Source organism: Suillus subaureus, assembly GCF_016647635.1.
Source record: "Suillus subaureus strain MN1 chromosome Unknown BJ212scaffold_2, whole genome shotgun sequence".
Lineage (NCBI taxonomy): Eukaryota > Fungi > Basidiomycota > Agaricomycetes > Boletales > Suillaceae > Suillus > Suillus subaureus.
The window spans coordinates 1,333,043-1,348,542 of NW_024538558.1; the positions used below are offsets into that span (position 1 = coordinate 1,333,043).

Sequence of the window (15,500 nt, forward strand, 5' to 3'; positions counted from 1 at the left end):
CACCCGGAACGTAAGTACCGGTAAACACGATGCTGTTCAATCGGTGAAGAGCGGAGATAAAACCTTCCGGATGATTCCGAATTCCTTTTTGACGCGAACTTTTTTCGCTGCTTAGCTCTCATCCTTCCCCTTCATCCTTCTCCACTCAGCCTTTCCTTGTTGGCTTTCTAATTCAAAATGGCCGAAACTAAGAAGGTCAAGACTCCCCAGGACTTCATGGGTGAGTTGCTCGTCGTCGTTGCTTGCCGTGCAGCTCGCATTGTGTCGCGCATGGAGCGCTAATACACTCTTCTAACAGTGGATTTCCTGATGGGTGGTGTCTCTGCTGTACGTGTCATTGCTACAGTATGGTCAAGGTTTTCGACATTGACATTGTGTTTTGCAGGCCGTTGCCAAGACGTCAGCAGCTCCAATTGAGCGTATTAAGCTTTTGGTACAAAATCAGGATGAGATGGTGTGTTCTCTATCGTATGGTTAGCCCGCAAGTGTCTTACATATTGCCTCCCAGATCAAGCAGGGTCGTCTGGCTACCCCTTACAAGGGTATTGGGGATGCGTTCGGTCGTACCTACAAGGAAGAAGGCCTTGTTTCACTTTGGAGAGGTAACACTGCCAACGTGATCCGTTACTTCCCTACACAAGCCTTGAACTTCGCCTTCAGTACGTTTTCAGTCCCCTCTTATATAGTTCGCCCCTGATACAAATTCAAGAGGATTACTTCAAGTCTCTGTTCGGCTTCAAGAAGAACGATGGCTACTGGAAATGGTTCGCTGGCAATGTCGCATCTGGTGGTGCTGCTGGTGCCTCGTCACTGCTCTTTGTCTACTCCCTTGATTATGCTCGTACTCGTCTTGCCAATGATGCCAAGTCGGCCAAAGGTGGAGGAGCCCGTCAGTTCAACGGTCTCGTTGATGTGTACAAAAAGACTCTCGCTTCCGACGGTATCGCGGGTCTCTACCGTGGTTTCGTTCCTTCAGTCGTTGGCATCATTGTCTACCGTGGTCTTTACTTTGGTGTATACGATTCGCTTAGTGAGTCGACTAAACCAACTTTTGATCATACCATTAATTGTAATTGCAGAGCCCGTTGTTCTCGTTGGTGCTCTTGAGGGCTCGTTCTTGGCTTCCTTTGCTCTTGGCTGGGGTGTTACCATCGGTGCTGGTCTTGCTTCCTACCCTCTTGACACTATCCGGTGAGTTCTAGGCTGTGCTCTCAGATTGAACGCGAGACTCATCCGTCATCTCCAGTCGTCGTATGATGATGACCTCCGGTGCTGGCGTTCACTACAAGTCTATGTTCGATGCTGGTTCTCAGATCGTTGCCAAGGAGGGTATGAAGTCATTGTTCAAGGGTGCAGGTGCCAACATTCTTCGTGGTGTTGCTGGTGCTGGTGTTCTATCGCTATATGACAAGCTCCAGCAAGTCATGTTTGGCAAGGTCTACTCTGGTGGATCCGGTTAAATGCCTAGTATTGCATATTTACTTGGGCTTTGGCTCCATCCCTTCTTTTATCCGACGCATCATGATTTATCTCGATAGACTTTATTCCATCTCACTAGGTTCCTCTAAGTATGGATTCTTCTACATACTCCCACACTAGTAGACCTTAGTTCATACCGAATGCAGAAGACATTCATGACCAACAATTTGCGAGACAAGATTTAGGAAGAGCACTGTAAAAAGGAGTGTCCTGGATTATTGGTACTCGGGTGATTTGCGATTGAACGTTGAACATTTGAACATTTGGTGCCCTGAGGCCTGTAGCCCTTTAAGGAATGTATTGCACAGTCGCAGAACTTGGGCCCGTGTTTGTACATGTATGCCAACTCTTCACGTGATCTTTACATGATTTCTAGGGAGCAAGAGATGTCCCGAACTATTTGGATGTTCAGTTCTCGGCGTTATTTTGCCAGTGCTGTCACGGTCAAGCTGCGACCCTACCAAGAGTCCTGTCTTGAAGCATGCAGGAATGCGCTTCAGGCTGGTGCGACGCGCATTGGCGTATCTCTGCCAACAGGGGCTGGTAAAACAACCGTGTTCATATCCTTATTGGCACAGATCTCTCCACCATCTCATTCCCCATCCACATCACGCGCATTAATTATAGTGAACAGTATTGAGCTTGCAAGACAAGCTGCCGCTCAAGCTGCAGCACAATTCCCACAATGGCACGTCGAGATTGAGCAGGGTGTCAAGCATAAAGCATCTGGAAATGCAGATGTGTATGTACTTAAATTTTGTATAACTCAATTCTCTTATCCCCATGGATTATCATTGAACAGGACAGTTGCCACTTATCAGACACTCCTACAACCTCGGCGCCTTGCCAAGTTTCATCCGGGTAATCTGAAGGCGGTGATTGTAGATGAAGCACACCATGCTGCTGCCCCATCGTGAATGCCCTCATTTTTGAAAGATTTGTTCAAATTTAATGCGCTTTACACAGATACCGCCGAATTCTTGCACACTTTGATCCTGCAATAAAGAGTCCTGATGTAACCTTTCAGCCTCCACAGCTGTCTCGACCTATTCCAATCATCGGCTTTTCTGCCACCTTCAGTCGCCATGATGGGCTGGCTCTTGGCTCGGTTTTTCAACAAATAGTTTACCATCGTGATTTTCTTGAGATGATAAAGGAACAGTGGTCAGACCATTACAATATGCCCGTTGGGATTCTCCTCAATCTGTTATGGCAGGCTTTGTGATGTGCGTTTCACATCCGTCAAGGCAAACATTGACTTGCGCAATGTCACTGTGAACTCAAAAACCGGCGACTTCAATGCTACAAGCCTGGCCCATATCATCAATACAGATACCGTGAATAACCTTGTCGTGCAAGCGTGGCTCGACAGAGCGAGTAAGTGGTATTCGTCCTTTGAATATAGTTCCGCAATCTTATGTCTGCGATAGGGCAGCGCAGATCAACACTCGTGTTCTGCATTAACATTGCGCACATACGAGCGCTGACAAACACGTTCAAAGATTTTGGAGTTGATGCACGTTATCTTCACTCCGGGACGCCCGCTTCTGAGCGGCATGCGCTGATAACAGCTTTTAAAGCAGGCAAATATCCCGTGCTTGTCAACTGTGGTTTGTTTTTCACAGTTGCGTTTTTCACGGCTTATATAGGACGAACAGCAATTCTTACTGAGGGCGCCGATATTCCAAACATTGACTGTGTTATAGTTGCTCGTCCGACTCGGTCACGCAATGTCTTCGCGCAGATGGTAGGCTGAAGTACAGCATGTTAGACGCTTCATGTGTGCCCACCATTCACTTTCGATAGATCGGGAGGGGGATGCGGCAATCACCATTGACAGGCAAAGTGAACTGCCGTATAATTGACTTTGTCGACTCTACAAACCGGGTAGCTGGTGTGGTCTCGACTCCGACGCTATTTGGTCTCGATCCTGAAGAACTTATCGACGGCAAGGCGTATTCCCGTTTCGTGAATGTGGAGCTAATATCTCACATAGATGAGTCCGTTGAGACATTGGAGGCTCGTGCTCAGATTGCCGTCCTTCAGGACGCAGGTGATGAACAAGTACCAGTTAACAGCCGAGACGATATCCCCGATCCAAAATACATAACATATGTCGATTACCAGAACCCGTTCACCCTAGTGGACGGTTGCTCAGGTGCCCCTCACATCACAAAGCTCAGCACCAATGCATGGGTAGGATGTGGCGAAGACATCTACATCCTGGAGTGCCTAGGAAAAGGTTATATTCGTGTTGAGCGCGTTTCTGCTGATGAGGGTCGGCTCGACAATTTCTGCTGTAATCCTTCGTCTCATGTGCCTTTCAGGAAATTTGACACACTATCGCGCCACATTTACCGAGGCGACAATGCACATGCCATCTGCGAAGGCGTTTAAAGTGTCACCATTCATGCGGAAAAGGTTGATCATGACTGCGGAGACACTCAGTGATGCGATCCGAGGCTGCGACACTTATGCAGCACAAAAGGTTCTTCGTGGATCATTGGCATTAGGGTATACTTCTGTCTACACAAGTCATAATATTTCTGACATGTAGAAAGGCTACTCCGGACTGCAAAATGGCGGAAAGCGTCTGCGACTGATAACCAGAAGAACTTCATCCAGAAACGGCGCGTCAAATGCGTGCTAGATCAAGATACTGCTGCCGCAACCCTGCAGAACATAACTAAGGGTGAGGCAGCCAACATTATCACTCGCTTGAAACACGGAGCCAAGGTATAGTCCATATGTACATCTCTGCTTGTGCTTATACTCTTGAATAGGCCTATTATGAGAAGAAAGCGAGGGAAGCGAAGAAAACCTCCCAACTAGCAGAGAAGGAGAGACGAAGGAAGGAACGGGAGATTGTTCAGGTAGGACTGTTGGTGGACCATGAGGCACGCTAGAAACGGTATCGTTATTATCATTAATGGGAAAATTGCTCGTGCAAGGACGATAGTAGTGGCGAAACAGCAAGCGGGCTCTGCAAACTCAATAGGGCTGCATGCTGAGCGATATCTATTGCACGTTGTAGGTTTATTGGGGAGTGGAACGCCTTTGGAGACTGTACCAATACGGCTAGCAAAGCTCCGACCAACGAATCTCCTGCACCTGTTGTGTTGACCAGCGCATCGCTTGAGAGTCGCATTGCAGGAAAATGCTGCAAGACCACAATATCACCCGATGTTGACGAGTGGGACACCACACAGCGCCTATGATGGTGAGTCGACTCCGTTGACCACGATGATTCGGCTGCGTCATCTCCCGTGAAACGCATTACGACAATGACTCCCAAGTCACCGCACTTGATGACGAGGTGCCGAAAAAATGGTAGGAGATTGATTGCCATTTGGGCAACACCCTTTTCAACAAGGAAGGCCAGATTTCCTCGTGAAGTATCGTGATTTGATGCGTATCTTCGAGAAAGCAGATCGAGGTCTGTGCGGAACTTTGAACCAAGTCCAAGGCCGTCCAGAACCTGCCACCATTGATCATGTGAAGTGAGGTCCAGAAGTTGTGCTTGTTGATACACATGGGCGAGCTCGAGCAGGTTAGGAGATACAAAAGCAATGGGCGCCCATGCAAGCTGGTCGAGATTATCGGCTATAGCAGGAAGAATCGAAGCTGACTTGACGACAGAAGTTGGTTCACTAAATTTTGAAGTGTTATCAGCAGCTCTTTTGATAAAATCATGAATGTGAACGAACAAAAAAACTAGAAAGCACAAATTTTAGCCACTTCCCACAGCCTATACCTATGAAGCTTACCATCGACGCCATTCCGAAGACATTCGCTCACTACTACTTTCAGTGTATCAGGTGATAGGTTTCCATCCACTGTGAGTAGTTTTGGTTTGTGTGCCAAGATAAATTCACGTGTCTGGCAGGTAACTCATCAAACCTGTTACGACTGCTCATAGGACAAGACTAACCATATGTCCATCCATATCCCGAACGAGGTCCATGTCAGCCACACCTGCCCTCAATCCCCCCGATCTCTCCAGAAGTAGGCTGCACACAGGCGACCTACCTCCATGGACAGGAACAAGACCATCTGTTCTCATTCCTAGCATTCGTGTCTCCTCGCTCAGTAGTCTCCCGAAAGAATCATTGCCGACTGGAGACACTAGCAAAATTGTGGCCAAGAACTCGCTACCATATGACGAAAGGACTCGGTGAGCAGCCTCAGCAATATTGCGACCAACACCTCCGAGTGATATAGAAACCTTCCCAGGGGATGTTGACTGGTGTCCAAGGTCCGAATCCATAAGAGGTTGGGATGTGATGTCTACTGCTGCACAACCAACCACGATCAAAGAAGCGTTCGGTAGTGGTTGCCCTTTGAGATCATCAGTAGTCCCTGATGAGGTGACGTCAGATGCACTGTGAAGTTCGTCCGGTTTTTCTCGTATTCCTGGCATAGGATAGCATTGCTAAGAGGAACGGACATTACTTGCTATGTCTAATGGTTGACAATTCGCCTCACATCCTGGTCATATCTGTCTCCAGCAAGTTTCGCGTATTCCACTGCAATTTGACCTCCTGTGCTTGAAATGTCAACAATTGGACAAAATCTCTTTTATCAATTTCGTACCAACAAGTGCAGTATTCTCGATAAGGGCTACGTCTGAGGCCAAAGTTGAGCAGTGAGCAACGTCTAGGAAGGTTCAATACTGACTGCTAGCAAGTGATTTTCCTTGTGTTAACTCGCCAACCCTGTTAAGAAGCCAAGGAGTGACGGCCTTCCCGAGGTTACTGATATTTTGTTCTTCTGATTCGCGAACAGCTTGTTCGACCGCTTCTTGAAGGGCTGACCCCACGGCCTCGTATTCAGCGGGGATAGGAACAGCAAAAAGGGCCCCATTCGACATGCCCAATTGCCAATGAGTATCTGTACATATTGATAAGCCCGCCGCACTGAGTTATGTGCCAACATTCTTACGTAGAATGTGAGCGGCTGTTCTAGGATCATTTACCCTCCAAGGCGACTGTGAAACTAGTGAGCCAAAACACCGACATTTGATATATTCGCACCTCGAGACCGCTTCGACCGCTGTAGAAAGCTGGGAAATCATTCGTTTCTGCGTAAGATACTACTGGTACACCAAGCGTTTCCTGTGCAAATAGATTAGAGATAAATTCCCCAAAAAAATTCTAGCAGCTGCACCAGATACTCGAGGGTTCTGTGTTATCAGTTTAGCGACAAACGACAGAGATTATTACGATGACATACCGCCTTATATCTAAAATGGATTTCACTCCGGCCGAAACCAGACCAACTGGACAACGCGTGAGTTCGTGTAGATCAGCTGAGACGTCCATTGCTAAGACACGGGGCGAAATCATCAGAAGTTCCGTAAACACTCGATGTAACTTACTATTCTCCCCGCCGCGATGCACTCCACCGAGCCTAGGAATACCGCCTCAGAATATAAGAGTTCGAAATTAACATTTCCCGACCTACCCTCCAGTGGCAAAGACCTAGAACGACTGTCATATTGACGCACAAAGACATTTGCCCCATGCGCACCTTGATACCAGCTAGTGCAGCGAAGATGAGGGTAGAACAACATGTAGTCCCGCCATCCTTCTTCAGAGCAATTGCAGTCGCGATATCCCGCCTGGACAACTTCACGGCGGTTGGGGTTGAATGTTGGTCTGCGAGACGTTCCAGTTCTGCTGGATGAAGTCCAATCTTGATGCGTCCCCCAATGACAGCAATGGTGGCTGGTATACTACCTGTGGACCTGACTATCCTCTCAACTGATTGGGCCATCTGCAATGAAGTCGGGTATGGCATTCCATGAGTGATGATGGTCGATTCGAGGGCAACTACAGGCTTTCCAGCAGCCAATGCATCCTCCACCTCGGGGTGAACATCGATGGGAGCTCGACGCTCCCGAGCAGCAGATAGACTCGACGCCTCCCGTAGTGAAACGAGACGTTGGTTGGTAAAGGTTCCCCGGAAGGAAGCTCGAAGCATTGGAGGTCAAGGAGCTAAGACAAAGTTGAAAGCAATCTAGTGGTTGAAAATAGGACTCAGACAACTCCTCGAAGCTCCAGATGGGCCGGCATAAAAGTATGAATAATATTATTGATTCCACGTGAGTCAATCCTTCTAGTATTGTCCGACAAGCTCATGTACGTATACTCGTTATCTGATCCCATCTTGGTTTTCGCGCCTCATACAGATTTGAGATGACATCCTACCCAAGCACCTCGGTGGATGCGAGAGAAGAAGTGGGCAAGAGCGTATGCGTGCTCTCATACAAGTCATTGGAGATTGATGAGATTATAAAATCAGTCAGCGATGATGGTGCAGGGGCAACAGCACTCTTCATCGGCACGACTCGAAATTCATATCAAGGTACCAACCATGCAAATGTACCAGAGTCATCGCATGTCTTAACATTCATCACCTGCCATGGACAGGAAAGGTCGTGACACGTCTAGAATACCAGGCGTACAGCAAGTTGGCTATCAAAACCATGACAGACATCATCCGAACAACACATCAATCAGTCACACGTTCCACCCATCATCCAGCGCCTGCAGCAGTGCCTTCCATCATTTCCTGCGCTGTGCACCATCGGTTGGGGACGGTGCCGGTGGGAGAACCCTCGATTGTGATAGCGGTATCTTCACCGCATCGGAAGGAGGCATTCGTTGCATGTGAGCAGATTCTCGAGGAAGTGAAGCAGAAAGTACAGATATGGAAGAGGGAGTACTACGAGGGCGAAAAGGAGGAGGAGGCGGAATGGAAGGCGAATAGCGGCTAGAATGGTGTGATGCCGGTCCAAGTACATCATAGGGTTCGGTTCTCCGGATATCGGACAACAGAACTAATCGATCTTCCACTTTGCCGAATCATCGTCCCCATCAGGGCTGACCACCAGTTCCACAGCCCACAGGAACAGAGTAAACATGATATTCGCCCATCGCCACCAGACTTGTGAAGAGGGATCTAGAACTGAACAAAATATCAGTCGGTCCCCGAAAAGTCATACAAACAAAAAACACATACGAAGAAGGTGCGAGTATACCATGACAAAGATTAGTTGTCTATATGTTAGAAGGATGCGTGTCATAATCGAGGTCTAGAATAACCATCAGCAGGAGGAAACCACAAGGCATGTGCTCGTACCGGCCGTCCATCAATCTCTCCTTGGTCCGATTCCCAGTTGTCAGCACCGATCGTAGGTAAAATACGTGATGCAACTTGCAATATTGAAAGACGATAGAGTAGCGCAACGAGCACAGGCTTAGGGAGGGTATTCGTGATGAAGTTCACAAGTGTCTGTAAATGTGGAAGGATATTTGAAAGCAGAGGGGCACTGGGAGCCGTCAGTAAGCATGAGTACACGAGACTGCAGTAGAACATACTAGGAGGAAGCAGGGTCCGAGAACGATGTTTGATCAAACCCGCAGAGCCACACGTTATATGCAAGGAAGAGTGCGAGGAGAGAGGCCTCGACAACATTGGTGCGTCGTAACCGAAAACCGATGAGAACGAGGAATAGGAATGCTGTTAATGCTACACCCAACAATGTGGACGACAAAGGAGATGCGGCAGCTGCGGGGTATGCCTGTATAAAATTTAGTATAGGGCGTGATTCAGGAAGACACGAAGCAGCACGTACAATGACGACCCACCACGCAGCCGCAACGAATGCAGCTGCTGTTACGATGAGAATTACGAACTGGTAACTTTCTGCCTCATCCGCAATGCCTCTGCCTATTTGGCCCGCTTTCTGCGCGAACAATAGACTAGATAGACCCTCCATGGCCACGTAGGAAGGGCCGCAAAATGTGAGGAGCTTTCCCCACCAATAGACTGCAGTGGCAAGCCAGGGCTGTGCAGACTGCGAGAAGGCATTGAAAGTGACGAGAAGAAGGAAGGGGTGCATTGGCACCTGCATGATGGAGAGCGCGTTGGATCCCCAGAGTAATATGAGAGTTCCATGAATGAGAGAGTGGATCGAGAGCAGAAGTGAAAGCAAGAGGAAGGCTTGCGTTGAAAGGGTCGCTAGCGTCAATGGCAAGAAAAGCAAGATCTGCAGAGCTGTCGATAACCTAAATTTAAGTCCATCGTCAGATGCTGAGGTAGTGTTGAATGACACTGGATCAAAAACCTAGCAGTGTGCGACAACGCGCTCCAAAGCAGCCATGGATTCATTATGCTGAATGATTTAAAGAACACGACGTGCGTGAATGAGAGAGAAGTTAGTCTGTAGCGTAGCTGTAGCGGCTACAGGGAAGTAATAGAGCAACAAGTGAGTCTCGGCGAGTAGGAACGAACGTTGTGCACTGAAAGTACCTAGAGCAGCGCGTGAGTCTAGTCTAAATCAGTACGAGTCTAGTAGTACGAGTTATAAGAGTAAACATACCTCAGCGAGTAGGAACAAACGCTGAGGGAAAACGTATGTATGCGAGACGCTACTAATTATACGGTCACATAACGGTGGCTGAGTGACAATGATGAATCACTATACAGTTCCAAGAACCAAGAGAAGCAAGAACAGAGTACACTAGTGGCAAGTCTGTATGTCAACAGGAGGGGGAAAGACGCAGAAAGCGCTGCCAAAGCCACACTTGGAAAACGCGTCAACGCGTGATATTCACAGTCACATACACCAATACAAAGGTCTACAACAATTAATCGACATTACGGTACAGATCCTAATAGCAATGAAACACAACACAAACAGCGATGGATAATATGAAATGCGGTGGAGGTATCGCAAGAAAAAATCAGATGGACAATTGAGGGGCGTTTTTGCGAGGTTGGATTGGAGCTAAGGCTTTATGTGGGCTGAGGAGGCCCTTGGCGGCGGCAAAGTCAGTGTCACGATTCAGTGCCGCTGGGTCGGAAGGAGAGACATAGAATTTGTCAACGATAGGGATCTGCAGGAGGTTCATTTTGGGTGTGATCACGACCATGTTGTTCGTGCGTATCTCCATCCAGTCCGCTTTTTCGAAAGTAAGCGGCTCGCTGGCTATCTACAATCAGAGCGATCAGAATGAGAGTGGATAACCAGGTTAAAAGGGCTCTACCATGATGATGTTTTCTCTTTTATCGGCTTTCGCCATCCTGTAATGACCGCCTTGGGCGTATTCGCTGAATGTCGTCCCAGACGAGAACCACTATTGTTTAATGCGGTCAGAACGTCCTTGCCATACAATACAGTGATGGACCCTACCAATGACGCAGCTTCGTCGTGCCGAGAGGAAATATAACGCGTTGCGACGACACTCTCGCCATCCGTAACACAGAAGTTCATCAAGCTTGGCTAATTGACTCTCAGCAATACTGCACAGGAAAATCAACTTCAACTCACCTCAGTGATACCGGCTTCCTCGGCATATAAATTTAAAGTTGCAATAGTATCCAGCATTGCCTGCTGCAAGGTGCGAGTGGTAAAGCTCTTAGCCTTTGGGTCGGGGAGCTGCACATGCACAAACACATTTAGATGGAAATAATGAAAGTACCAAGCAATATACCTTCGACAGCAGTAGTGCGAAAGCGCACTCAGAGTCTGCGAGAATATGGTCATGATTCGTTCTTTTTCATGAGTATTATATTCACCCGTATTCCCTTGTACTACATTGAATACATCGTCCGACAGATCGGCCTGCAGTCGTCGCTTAATCAGATGAAAGTCTGCAATAGCACCGTTATGCATGAACTGTTCAACGAGGAAGTCAGCAAGGGCAAACATACGGACTGGCATATACGTCATAACACACCATAAGTTTCCCATATGCAAATGGGTGACAGTTATCCAAAGACAAAGAACCAGTGGTTGTCGCACGGACGTGCCCACTAACACAGTATTTGTTTAGCACGATTGACTGGAGAAGATGGCGACTCCCAGCGACTCACAAGACGAGTGGTGACTTGATCTTCTCTGCTAATCGGATTAAGTTTACGTTATTCCATGCCTGATGTGCAAAAGCTCAGTCAGTTGATAGTATGACCCCGGTGAAACGGCACGCGTACCGGTGTAACAGCGGTAAATATACAAGGTTGGCTGCCAAGTTCCTCATCGTGGACGGAATCATACCAACCTGAACCTTGACGTCCCAAAGTTGTCTTGAAGTGATTCAGAAAGCGACTCACCGACGCCGAAGCCATCACCGTTGATTGGCCGACGATGGTCGAGACGCAGCCGCGAATCAAAGGCCTGGTTTATAATGGAATGGCACGGTCGAGTTAAGAGCTAAGAGCAGGGAGGGTCAGTGTCTTCTTTGCAACGATCAGCTCTAAATCAGCTACTAACATGAGACAGCTGCACAGGTGATGTGCCCTTGTAAATTACGAAGCGACACATGCGCGAGTATGAAGTCGGTCGGGAAAGGATCTTATTCAAGTGTAAGAGTAACTGTTATAAAGTGAAAACTGGACTGAAAGGACACGTAGCAAAACTGGAGTCATCACTTCAGCCGTAAATGCAGCGAACCGTGCATAAAGTACGTGACAATGGCTTAAGATTCGCTCTAGATTACGTCTTATCGCATGTGACCGACTTGCTCCAATCGATCAAGTTCCCAGCAATCTCAATGCAGGTACGCTCAAAAAGTGCAACTCAATGATCAAACTTTCATACAATCAGTGCCAGCTATTTCTATTCTTCCATTCCTGTTGCAGAGTACACATAACTAGGTACCAATGTCCAAATCTAAACTTGCATCATGATTCAAAGAAATTCATTTGGTTTCTGTGATGGGTCACCACCCGCTTCATCATACACGAGTCCAGCGACACGAAATGCGAGTTCTAAGCGAGACAAAGACAATGAGTGTATCATCAACAAGTAAGAGGAATCAGTGTCACCATCAGCCTCGACGCGTGTTGCAGCTTCAGCATAAACCCTGACTACATCCTCCGTACCACTCGGTCTCACAAACGAGCGACCCCCCTCGTACTTACGCACAAGCTCGTCGACCCTGGCCTGCAGTCCGGGAGGGCTAACAAGGCGTCTCTCCGCATCCTCCGTCTTGAACGCATTCCGATCACTTACGACGACTTTCACAAGACGGTTCGGGAGGTCACAGTACAGGGAGTCCCACTCCATACCGCTAAAAGACTTGTGTGCTAGAACTGCTTCCACCAGGAATGCGTCTGAGAGAGCATCGCCAACTGTTTGGTTAATCACATCGATGACGTTCCTCAAGTTTGTGAGCGCTGTGGAAGGTATGTGACTGGAAATCAATTCCTGAGCAGCAGGCGAGAATAAAACCGTGCCGTGCCCATTGGCTTCGAAATAGACCCCAACATCGTACTGTTCTGCAGCGTGGTGCAGGTGTTTCACGCCCGTGGGAACACACTTGACAGGAAGTCTCTGAGATTGCAAAATTAAATTTTCATCCATACTATATCCATCGTCCCACTTACCTCAGAAAGGTATTTTGTCGAGCTTCCATTCGCATATGCCGTTTGGATGACGCCGACTTTGATCTGCTTGTCCAAACCCGAGGCCTTCACCAGCTCAACGATATAACTCGCAACAAGTGCCGTGATCTTGTCTCCGTCAAGCATATGAAACTGACCGCGTTCATCTGCGTAATAGTATATGAGGCGATCGGCATCTCCATCTAAACTGCAAGCGCGCTGTCCTGGCTGCAGAGTGATGGAAGGAGGTAGCTTCTGGTTGACTTTGACGAAGTCCGCGCCGCAGGAGTTGTTCAGTGCGCCAGGGGTATGCAGGTCGGCGTTCACGAGATTGATGTCGAAGATGTCCCCGAGATACGCTTTGAATCTTTCAGCCATCAAGGCACCGACGCCATTCGCACAATCGATGAGTAACGGCGGCGGGGTTGGTTTTCCAGCCTGTACCGGAAATGAGCATCATGTATGCGCATATATGCGTCACCCACAAGCAGTTTTTTGAAGGCATCACTCATTTTCGTAAGATAACCTTCCTCGGTATCCTCGCCGTACGAATCTTTAGTGCCCTTGGTGTTGATTGTCCTCACCAAGTAGTGGAGAACCGGCGTTGTAGTAACACCAGCATCCCTATAGTCTGCCTTGATCGCTTCTAACCCATCCTTAAGGGCAGCAACAAGTTGCGGACCTGTCGGGCGCGTGTCTCTGGCATACACCACACGAGCGGGTATCGAGAGGTCTATTTTGGTTGCCTTCACCAGTTCGTCGACCGCAGCAATGAAAGCAACACTGTTATGCGCGTTTGCAAGTGCAGTGGCGTGTGCCTCCCATGATGACTCAAGCATTTCGCCGTGTGGGTCAACGAGTTTAACCCCGTTGTCCTATAAAGGGGAGCACCGTTGGACCCGAGGCAATCAGTGCACGTATGAAGTACATACAGGCTCCGGGTTGTGTGAGGCAGTCACCATTACACCGATAGTCTTTCCATCCAGTTTCTTGCTTCGAAGGGCTGCGAGAACACCCACCCTGAATAGTACTGAATCGAGGGTCTTTCCCCTAGTCGCTGCTATCAGATTGACGAATGTCGATATCAGACACGAACGTACAGCGTTCTGAAACCTGCAGTCCCATACTGAAACTTGATATCTGAAGGCTTCGGGTGACGGTCAGATCGTTCTTGTATTTCTTTGACGGGGAGCATGATGGTGATCACGGAAAGACGAATCACGATACATGTCCTTTAGGTAACGCTCATCATGATTGCAGTGTATCACGTGATCCTGTTGTTGCAACGTATGCCTGCAGCTTGTGCAAGACCGCGCGAGTGCTGATCCAAATTTCTTTTTTCTGGTCCATGCTGGCTAAATGGTAGCTTCCCTCTTTCTCTGGCTCCTGCATCTTCTGCATGCCTCGCTAGTGTTTTTGACAACAAAGTTTCAAAAACGCCGATACTTGCCCCCTCAACCGGTAACTGCGTACCGCAGCAAGCTACCAAAACACCTGGCAATTATTCTGGTCTCCTATAACGCGGCGAACCCCAAGCACACAGAAGAACTGTATTTGGAATGCCTGTTTAGGGTTGTTAAATGGTGCAAAGTGTTAGGTATAGAGCAGCTTACTGCATATGATGCCGAAGGTAAACTTTTTGTTGGGATGTTATTATTATTGTTCACGTTGAGCGGTCCTCAGGTACACTGCTAGGGTGCTCTGACATTATTCAGGAACGCTTAACACACCGTAATGATATGCTCACCGACGAGAGTGAATCAGAACTCGAATATCCGTTGACCCCTCCACTTTCTGAAGCCTCAGAGTCAAGAAGCCATTCACCCGACTTTGAAGACTTCCCCGTACAACTCAATGTTACAACAGTGTCCACCTCCAGGAAAGGTGCTTCGCATCATAGGCCAAGAGAGGTTGCAGTTCGCCGACGAGCGCACGGTAGGTGGAGTGTTCCTACAGTCAAAAAGAATCTTAACATAACATTTACAGACAAGCATCCTCCTTATAATCCTCTGACACTCCATATAATTTCACGCAGTGCCTCAAAAGCTGCCATTGCATCTGCTGCACGTTTTCTTTTAGATGAAGAATTTCGCAGGCGCCAGAACAGTGATGACCTGGACCACGTCAAGGCATATGAACTTCCTATCTCTAAATTAAACTCGATGTTAGAAGGAAGGTTCACTCTATGTTAAATTTCACCCATCTGACTTCTGTACCAGGAGGCCTGCCGTCGCCGGACTTCATGATCGTCCATCATATCCGCCCACAGGACCATCCGCCTCCTCTTGAACTACACGGTTTTCCTCCGTGGCAAATCGCGCTGACAGAAATCCAGTAAGTCGCGGATTGACGTATTGCTGTGTTGGATTGACACATGACATGACACAGCCGGACTATCGCTCATGACGTCGCTCTCCTGAAACATCCAAACAATTCAATGCCAAGTTTAATCACAGAGGAAGCGTTCTGTCGTGCCTTGGACGAGTACGCCGGCGCTCAATTTCGATTGGGGAGATAATTTCATCATCCTGTAGCCTGTTTTTAGTCGTACATACCTCTGACCGCCATGCCATCCGGAACTCGGACACACGTTGCCTGACTCAGTATAGCATGTACCCAGCAAATTATGA

General features: G+C 48.1%; 8 protein-coding genes across 8 annotated transcripts; 4 read left to right on the top strand and 4 right to left on the bottom strand.

Annotated features, from left to right (window-relative positions):
- Positions 1-16: 16 nt before the first annotated feature.
- BJ212DRAFT_1422549 (mitochondrial carrier domain-containing protein) lies at positions 17-1,743 on the top strand. The gene is made up of 7 exons (XM_041337635.1): positions 17-220; positions 299-327; positions 386-454; positions 509-659; positions 710-1,030; positions 1,080-1,191; positions 1,247-1,743. Exons 1-7 carry the CDS (start codon positions 178-180, stop codon positions 1,458-1,460), a joined length of 939 nt encoding a protein of 312 aa, XP_041199131.1. The 5' UTR covers positions 17-177; the 3' UTR covers positions 1,461-1,743.
- Positions 1,744-1,883: 140 nt separating this feature from the next.
- On the top strand, positions 1,884-4,221 carry BJ212DRAFT_1258308 (P-loop containing nucleoside triphosphate hydrolase protein; the record flags this gene model as incomplete). Its single annotated transcript, XM_041329928.1, has 9 exons — positions 1,884-2,221; positions 2,282-2,392; positions 2,446-2,643; positions 2,696-2,856; positions 2,910-3,089; positions 3,138-3,226; positions 3,286-3,757; positions 3,807-3,993; positions 4,041-4,221. 9 exons carry the CDS (start codon positions 1,884-1,886, stop codon positions 4,219-4,221), a joined length of 1,917 nt encoding a protein of 638 aa, XP_041199132.1.
- Positions 4,222-4,405: 184 nt separating this feature from the next.
- BJ212DRAFT_1510221 (indigoidine synthase A-like protein) lies at positions 4,406-7,461 on the bottom strand (the record flags this gene model as incomplete). Its single annotated transcript, XM_041341640.1, has 13 exons — positions 4,406-5,193; positions 5,268-5,358; positions 5,411-5,911; positions 5,965-6,020; positions 6,073-6,105; positions 6,157-6,369; positions 6,421-6,466; positions 6,513-6,593; positions 6,646-6,661; positions 6,712-6,802; positions 6,857-6,888; positions 6,943-6,959; positions 7,009-7,461. The coding sequence occupies 13 exons, from the start codon at positions 7,459-7,461 to the stop codon at positions 4,406-4,408; spliced, it is 2,418 nt and encodes an 805-aa protein (XP_041199133.1).
- Positions 7,462-7,583: 122 nt separating this feature from the next.
- BJ212DRAFT_1316714 (Molybdopterin biosynthesis MoaE) lies at positions 7,584-8,611 on the top strand. The gene is made up of 2 exons (XM_041334215.1): positions 7,584-7,845; positions 7,916-8,611. Exons 1-2 carry the CDS (start codon positions 7,789-7,791, stop codon positions 8,255-8,257), a joined length of 399 nt encoding a protein of 132 aa, XP_041199134.1. The 5' UTR covers positions 7,584-7,788; the 3' UTR covers positions 8,258-8,611.
- BJ212DRAFT_1443915 (uncharacterized protein) lies at positions 8,321-9,654 on the bottom strand (the record flags this gene model as incomplete). The annotated part of the gene is made up of 6 exons (XM_041337893.1): positions 8,321-8,448; positions 8,503-8,575; positions 8,623-8,812; positions 8,862-9,064; positions 9,119-9,551; positions 9,611-9,654. The coding sequence occupies 6 exons, from the start codon at positions 9,652-9,654 to the stop codon at positions 8,321-8,323; spliced, it is 1,071 nt and encodes a 356-aa protein (XP_041199135.1).
- Positions 9,655-10,212: 558 nt separating this feature from the next.
- BJ212DRAFT_308067 (nucleophile aminohydrolase) lies at positions 10,213-12,086 on the bottom strand. The gene is made up of 11 exons (XM_041342877.1): positions 11,759-12,086; positions 11,599-11,698; positions 11,479-11,546; positions 11,362-11,420; positions 11,226-11,301; positions 11,065-11,164; positions 10,980-11,014; positions 10,817-10,924; positions 10,679-10,768; positions 10,533-10,622; positions 10,213-10,478 (listed from the first exon to the last, which is right to left on the bottom strand). The coding sequence occupies exons 1-11, from the start codon at positions 11,807-11,809 to the stop codon at positions 10,230-10,232; spliced, it is 1,026 nt and encodes a 341-aa protein (XP_041199136.1). The 5' UTR covers positions 11,810-12,086; the 3' UTR covers positions 10,213-10,229.
- Positions 12,055-14,122, bottom strand: BJ212DRAFT_307574 (phosphoacetylglucosamine mutase). The gene is made up of 5 exons (XM_041342875.1): positions 13,971-14,122; positions 13,803-13,920; positions 13,356-13,745; positions 12,874-13,308; positions 12,055-12,820 (listed from the first exon to the last, which is right to left on the bottom strand). Exons 1-5 carry the CDS (start codon positions 14,063-14,065, stop codon positions 12,176-12,178), a joined length of 1,683 nt encoding a protein of 560 aa, XP_041199137.1. The 5' UTR covers positions 14,066-14,122; the 3' UTR covers positions 12,055-12,175.
- Positions 13,949-15,467, top strand: BJ212DRAFT_308032 (uncharacterized protein). Its single transcript, XM_041342876.1, has 5 exons — positions 13,949-14,500; positions 14,554-14,805; positions 14,857-15,023; positions 15,074-15,204; positions 15,259-15,467. The coding sequence occupies exons 1-5, from the start codon at positions 14,230-14,232 to the stop codon at positions 15,386-15,388; spliced, it is 951 nt and encodes a 316-aa protein (XP_041199138.1). The 5' UTR covers positions 13,949-14,229; the 3' UTR covers positions 15,389-15,467.
- Positions 15,468-15,500: the final 33 nt, after the last annotated feature.

Excerpts from the sequence above, each read along its gene's own strand:
- BJ212DRAFT_1422549 (XM_041337635.1), top strand. The coding sequence starts at position 178 with ATGGCCGAAACTAAGAAGGTCAAGACTCCCCAGGACTTCATGG. Across the intron at positions 221-298 it reads GACTCCCCAGGACTTCATGG|TGGATTTCCTGATGGGTGGT; the intron begins GTGAGTTGCTCG and ends CTCTTCTAACAG. Across the intron at positions 1,031-1,079 it reads TGGTGTATACGATTCGCTTA|AGCCCGTTGTTCTCGTTGGT; the intron begins GTGAGTCGACTA and ends TTGTAATTGCAG.
- BJ212DRAFT_1316714 (XM_041334215.1), top strand. The coding sequence starts at position 7,789 with ATGATGGTGCAGGGGCAACAGCACTCTTCATCGGCACGACTCGAAATT. Across the intron at positions 7,846-7,915 it reads GACTCGAAATTCATATCAAG|GTCGTGACACGTCTAGAATA; the intron begins GTACCAACCATG and ends TGGACAGGAAAG.
- BJ212DRAFT_308067 (XM_041342877.1), bottom strand. The coding sequence starts at position 11,809 with ATGTGTCGCTTCGTAATTTACAAGGGCACATCACCTGTGCAGCTGTCT. Across the intron at positions 10,623-10,678 it reads ACGACGAAGCTGCGTCATTG|TGGTTCTCGTCTGGGACGAC; the intron begins GTAGGGTCCATC and ends ATTAAACAATAG. Across the intron at positions 10,479-10,532 it reads AAAGAGAAAACATCATCATG|ATAGCCAGCGAGCCGCTTAC; the intron begins GTAGAGCCCTTT and ends CTCTGATTGTAG.
- BJ212DRAFT_307574 (XM_041342875.1), bottom strand. The coding sequence starts at position 14,065 with ATGCTCCCCGTCAAAGAAATACAAGAACGATCTGACCGTCACCCGAAG. Across the intron at positions 13,921-13,970 it reads ACTGCAGGTTTCAGAACGCT|GGGAAAGACCCTCGATTCAG; the intron begins GTACGTTCGTGT and ends AGCAGCGACTAG. Across the intron at positions 12,821-12,873 it reads CGACAAAATACCTTTCTGAG|AGACTTCCTGTCAAGTGTGT; the intron begins GTAAGTGGGACG and ends TTGCAATCTCAG.
- BJ212DRAFT_308032 (XM_041342876.1), top strand. The coding sequence starts at position 14,230 with ATGGTAGCTTCCCTCTTTCTCTGGCTCCTGCATCTTCTGCATGCCTCG. Across the intron at positions 14,806-14,856 it reads AGTTCGCCGACGAGCGCACG|ACAAGCATCCTCCTTATAAT; the intron begins GTAGGTGGAGTG and ends TAACATTTACAG. Across the intron at positions 15,205-15,258 it reads ATCGCGCTGACAGAAATCCA|CCGGACTATCGCTCATGACG; the intron begins GTAAGTCGCGGA and ends GACATGACACAG.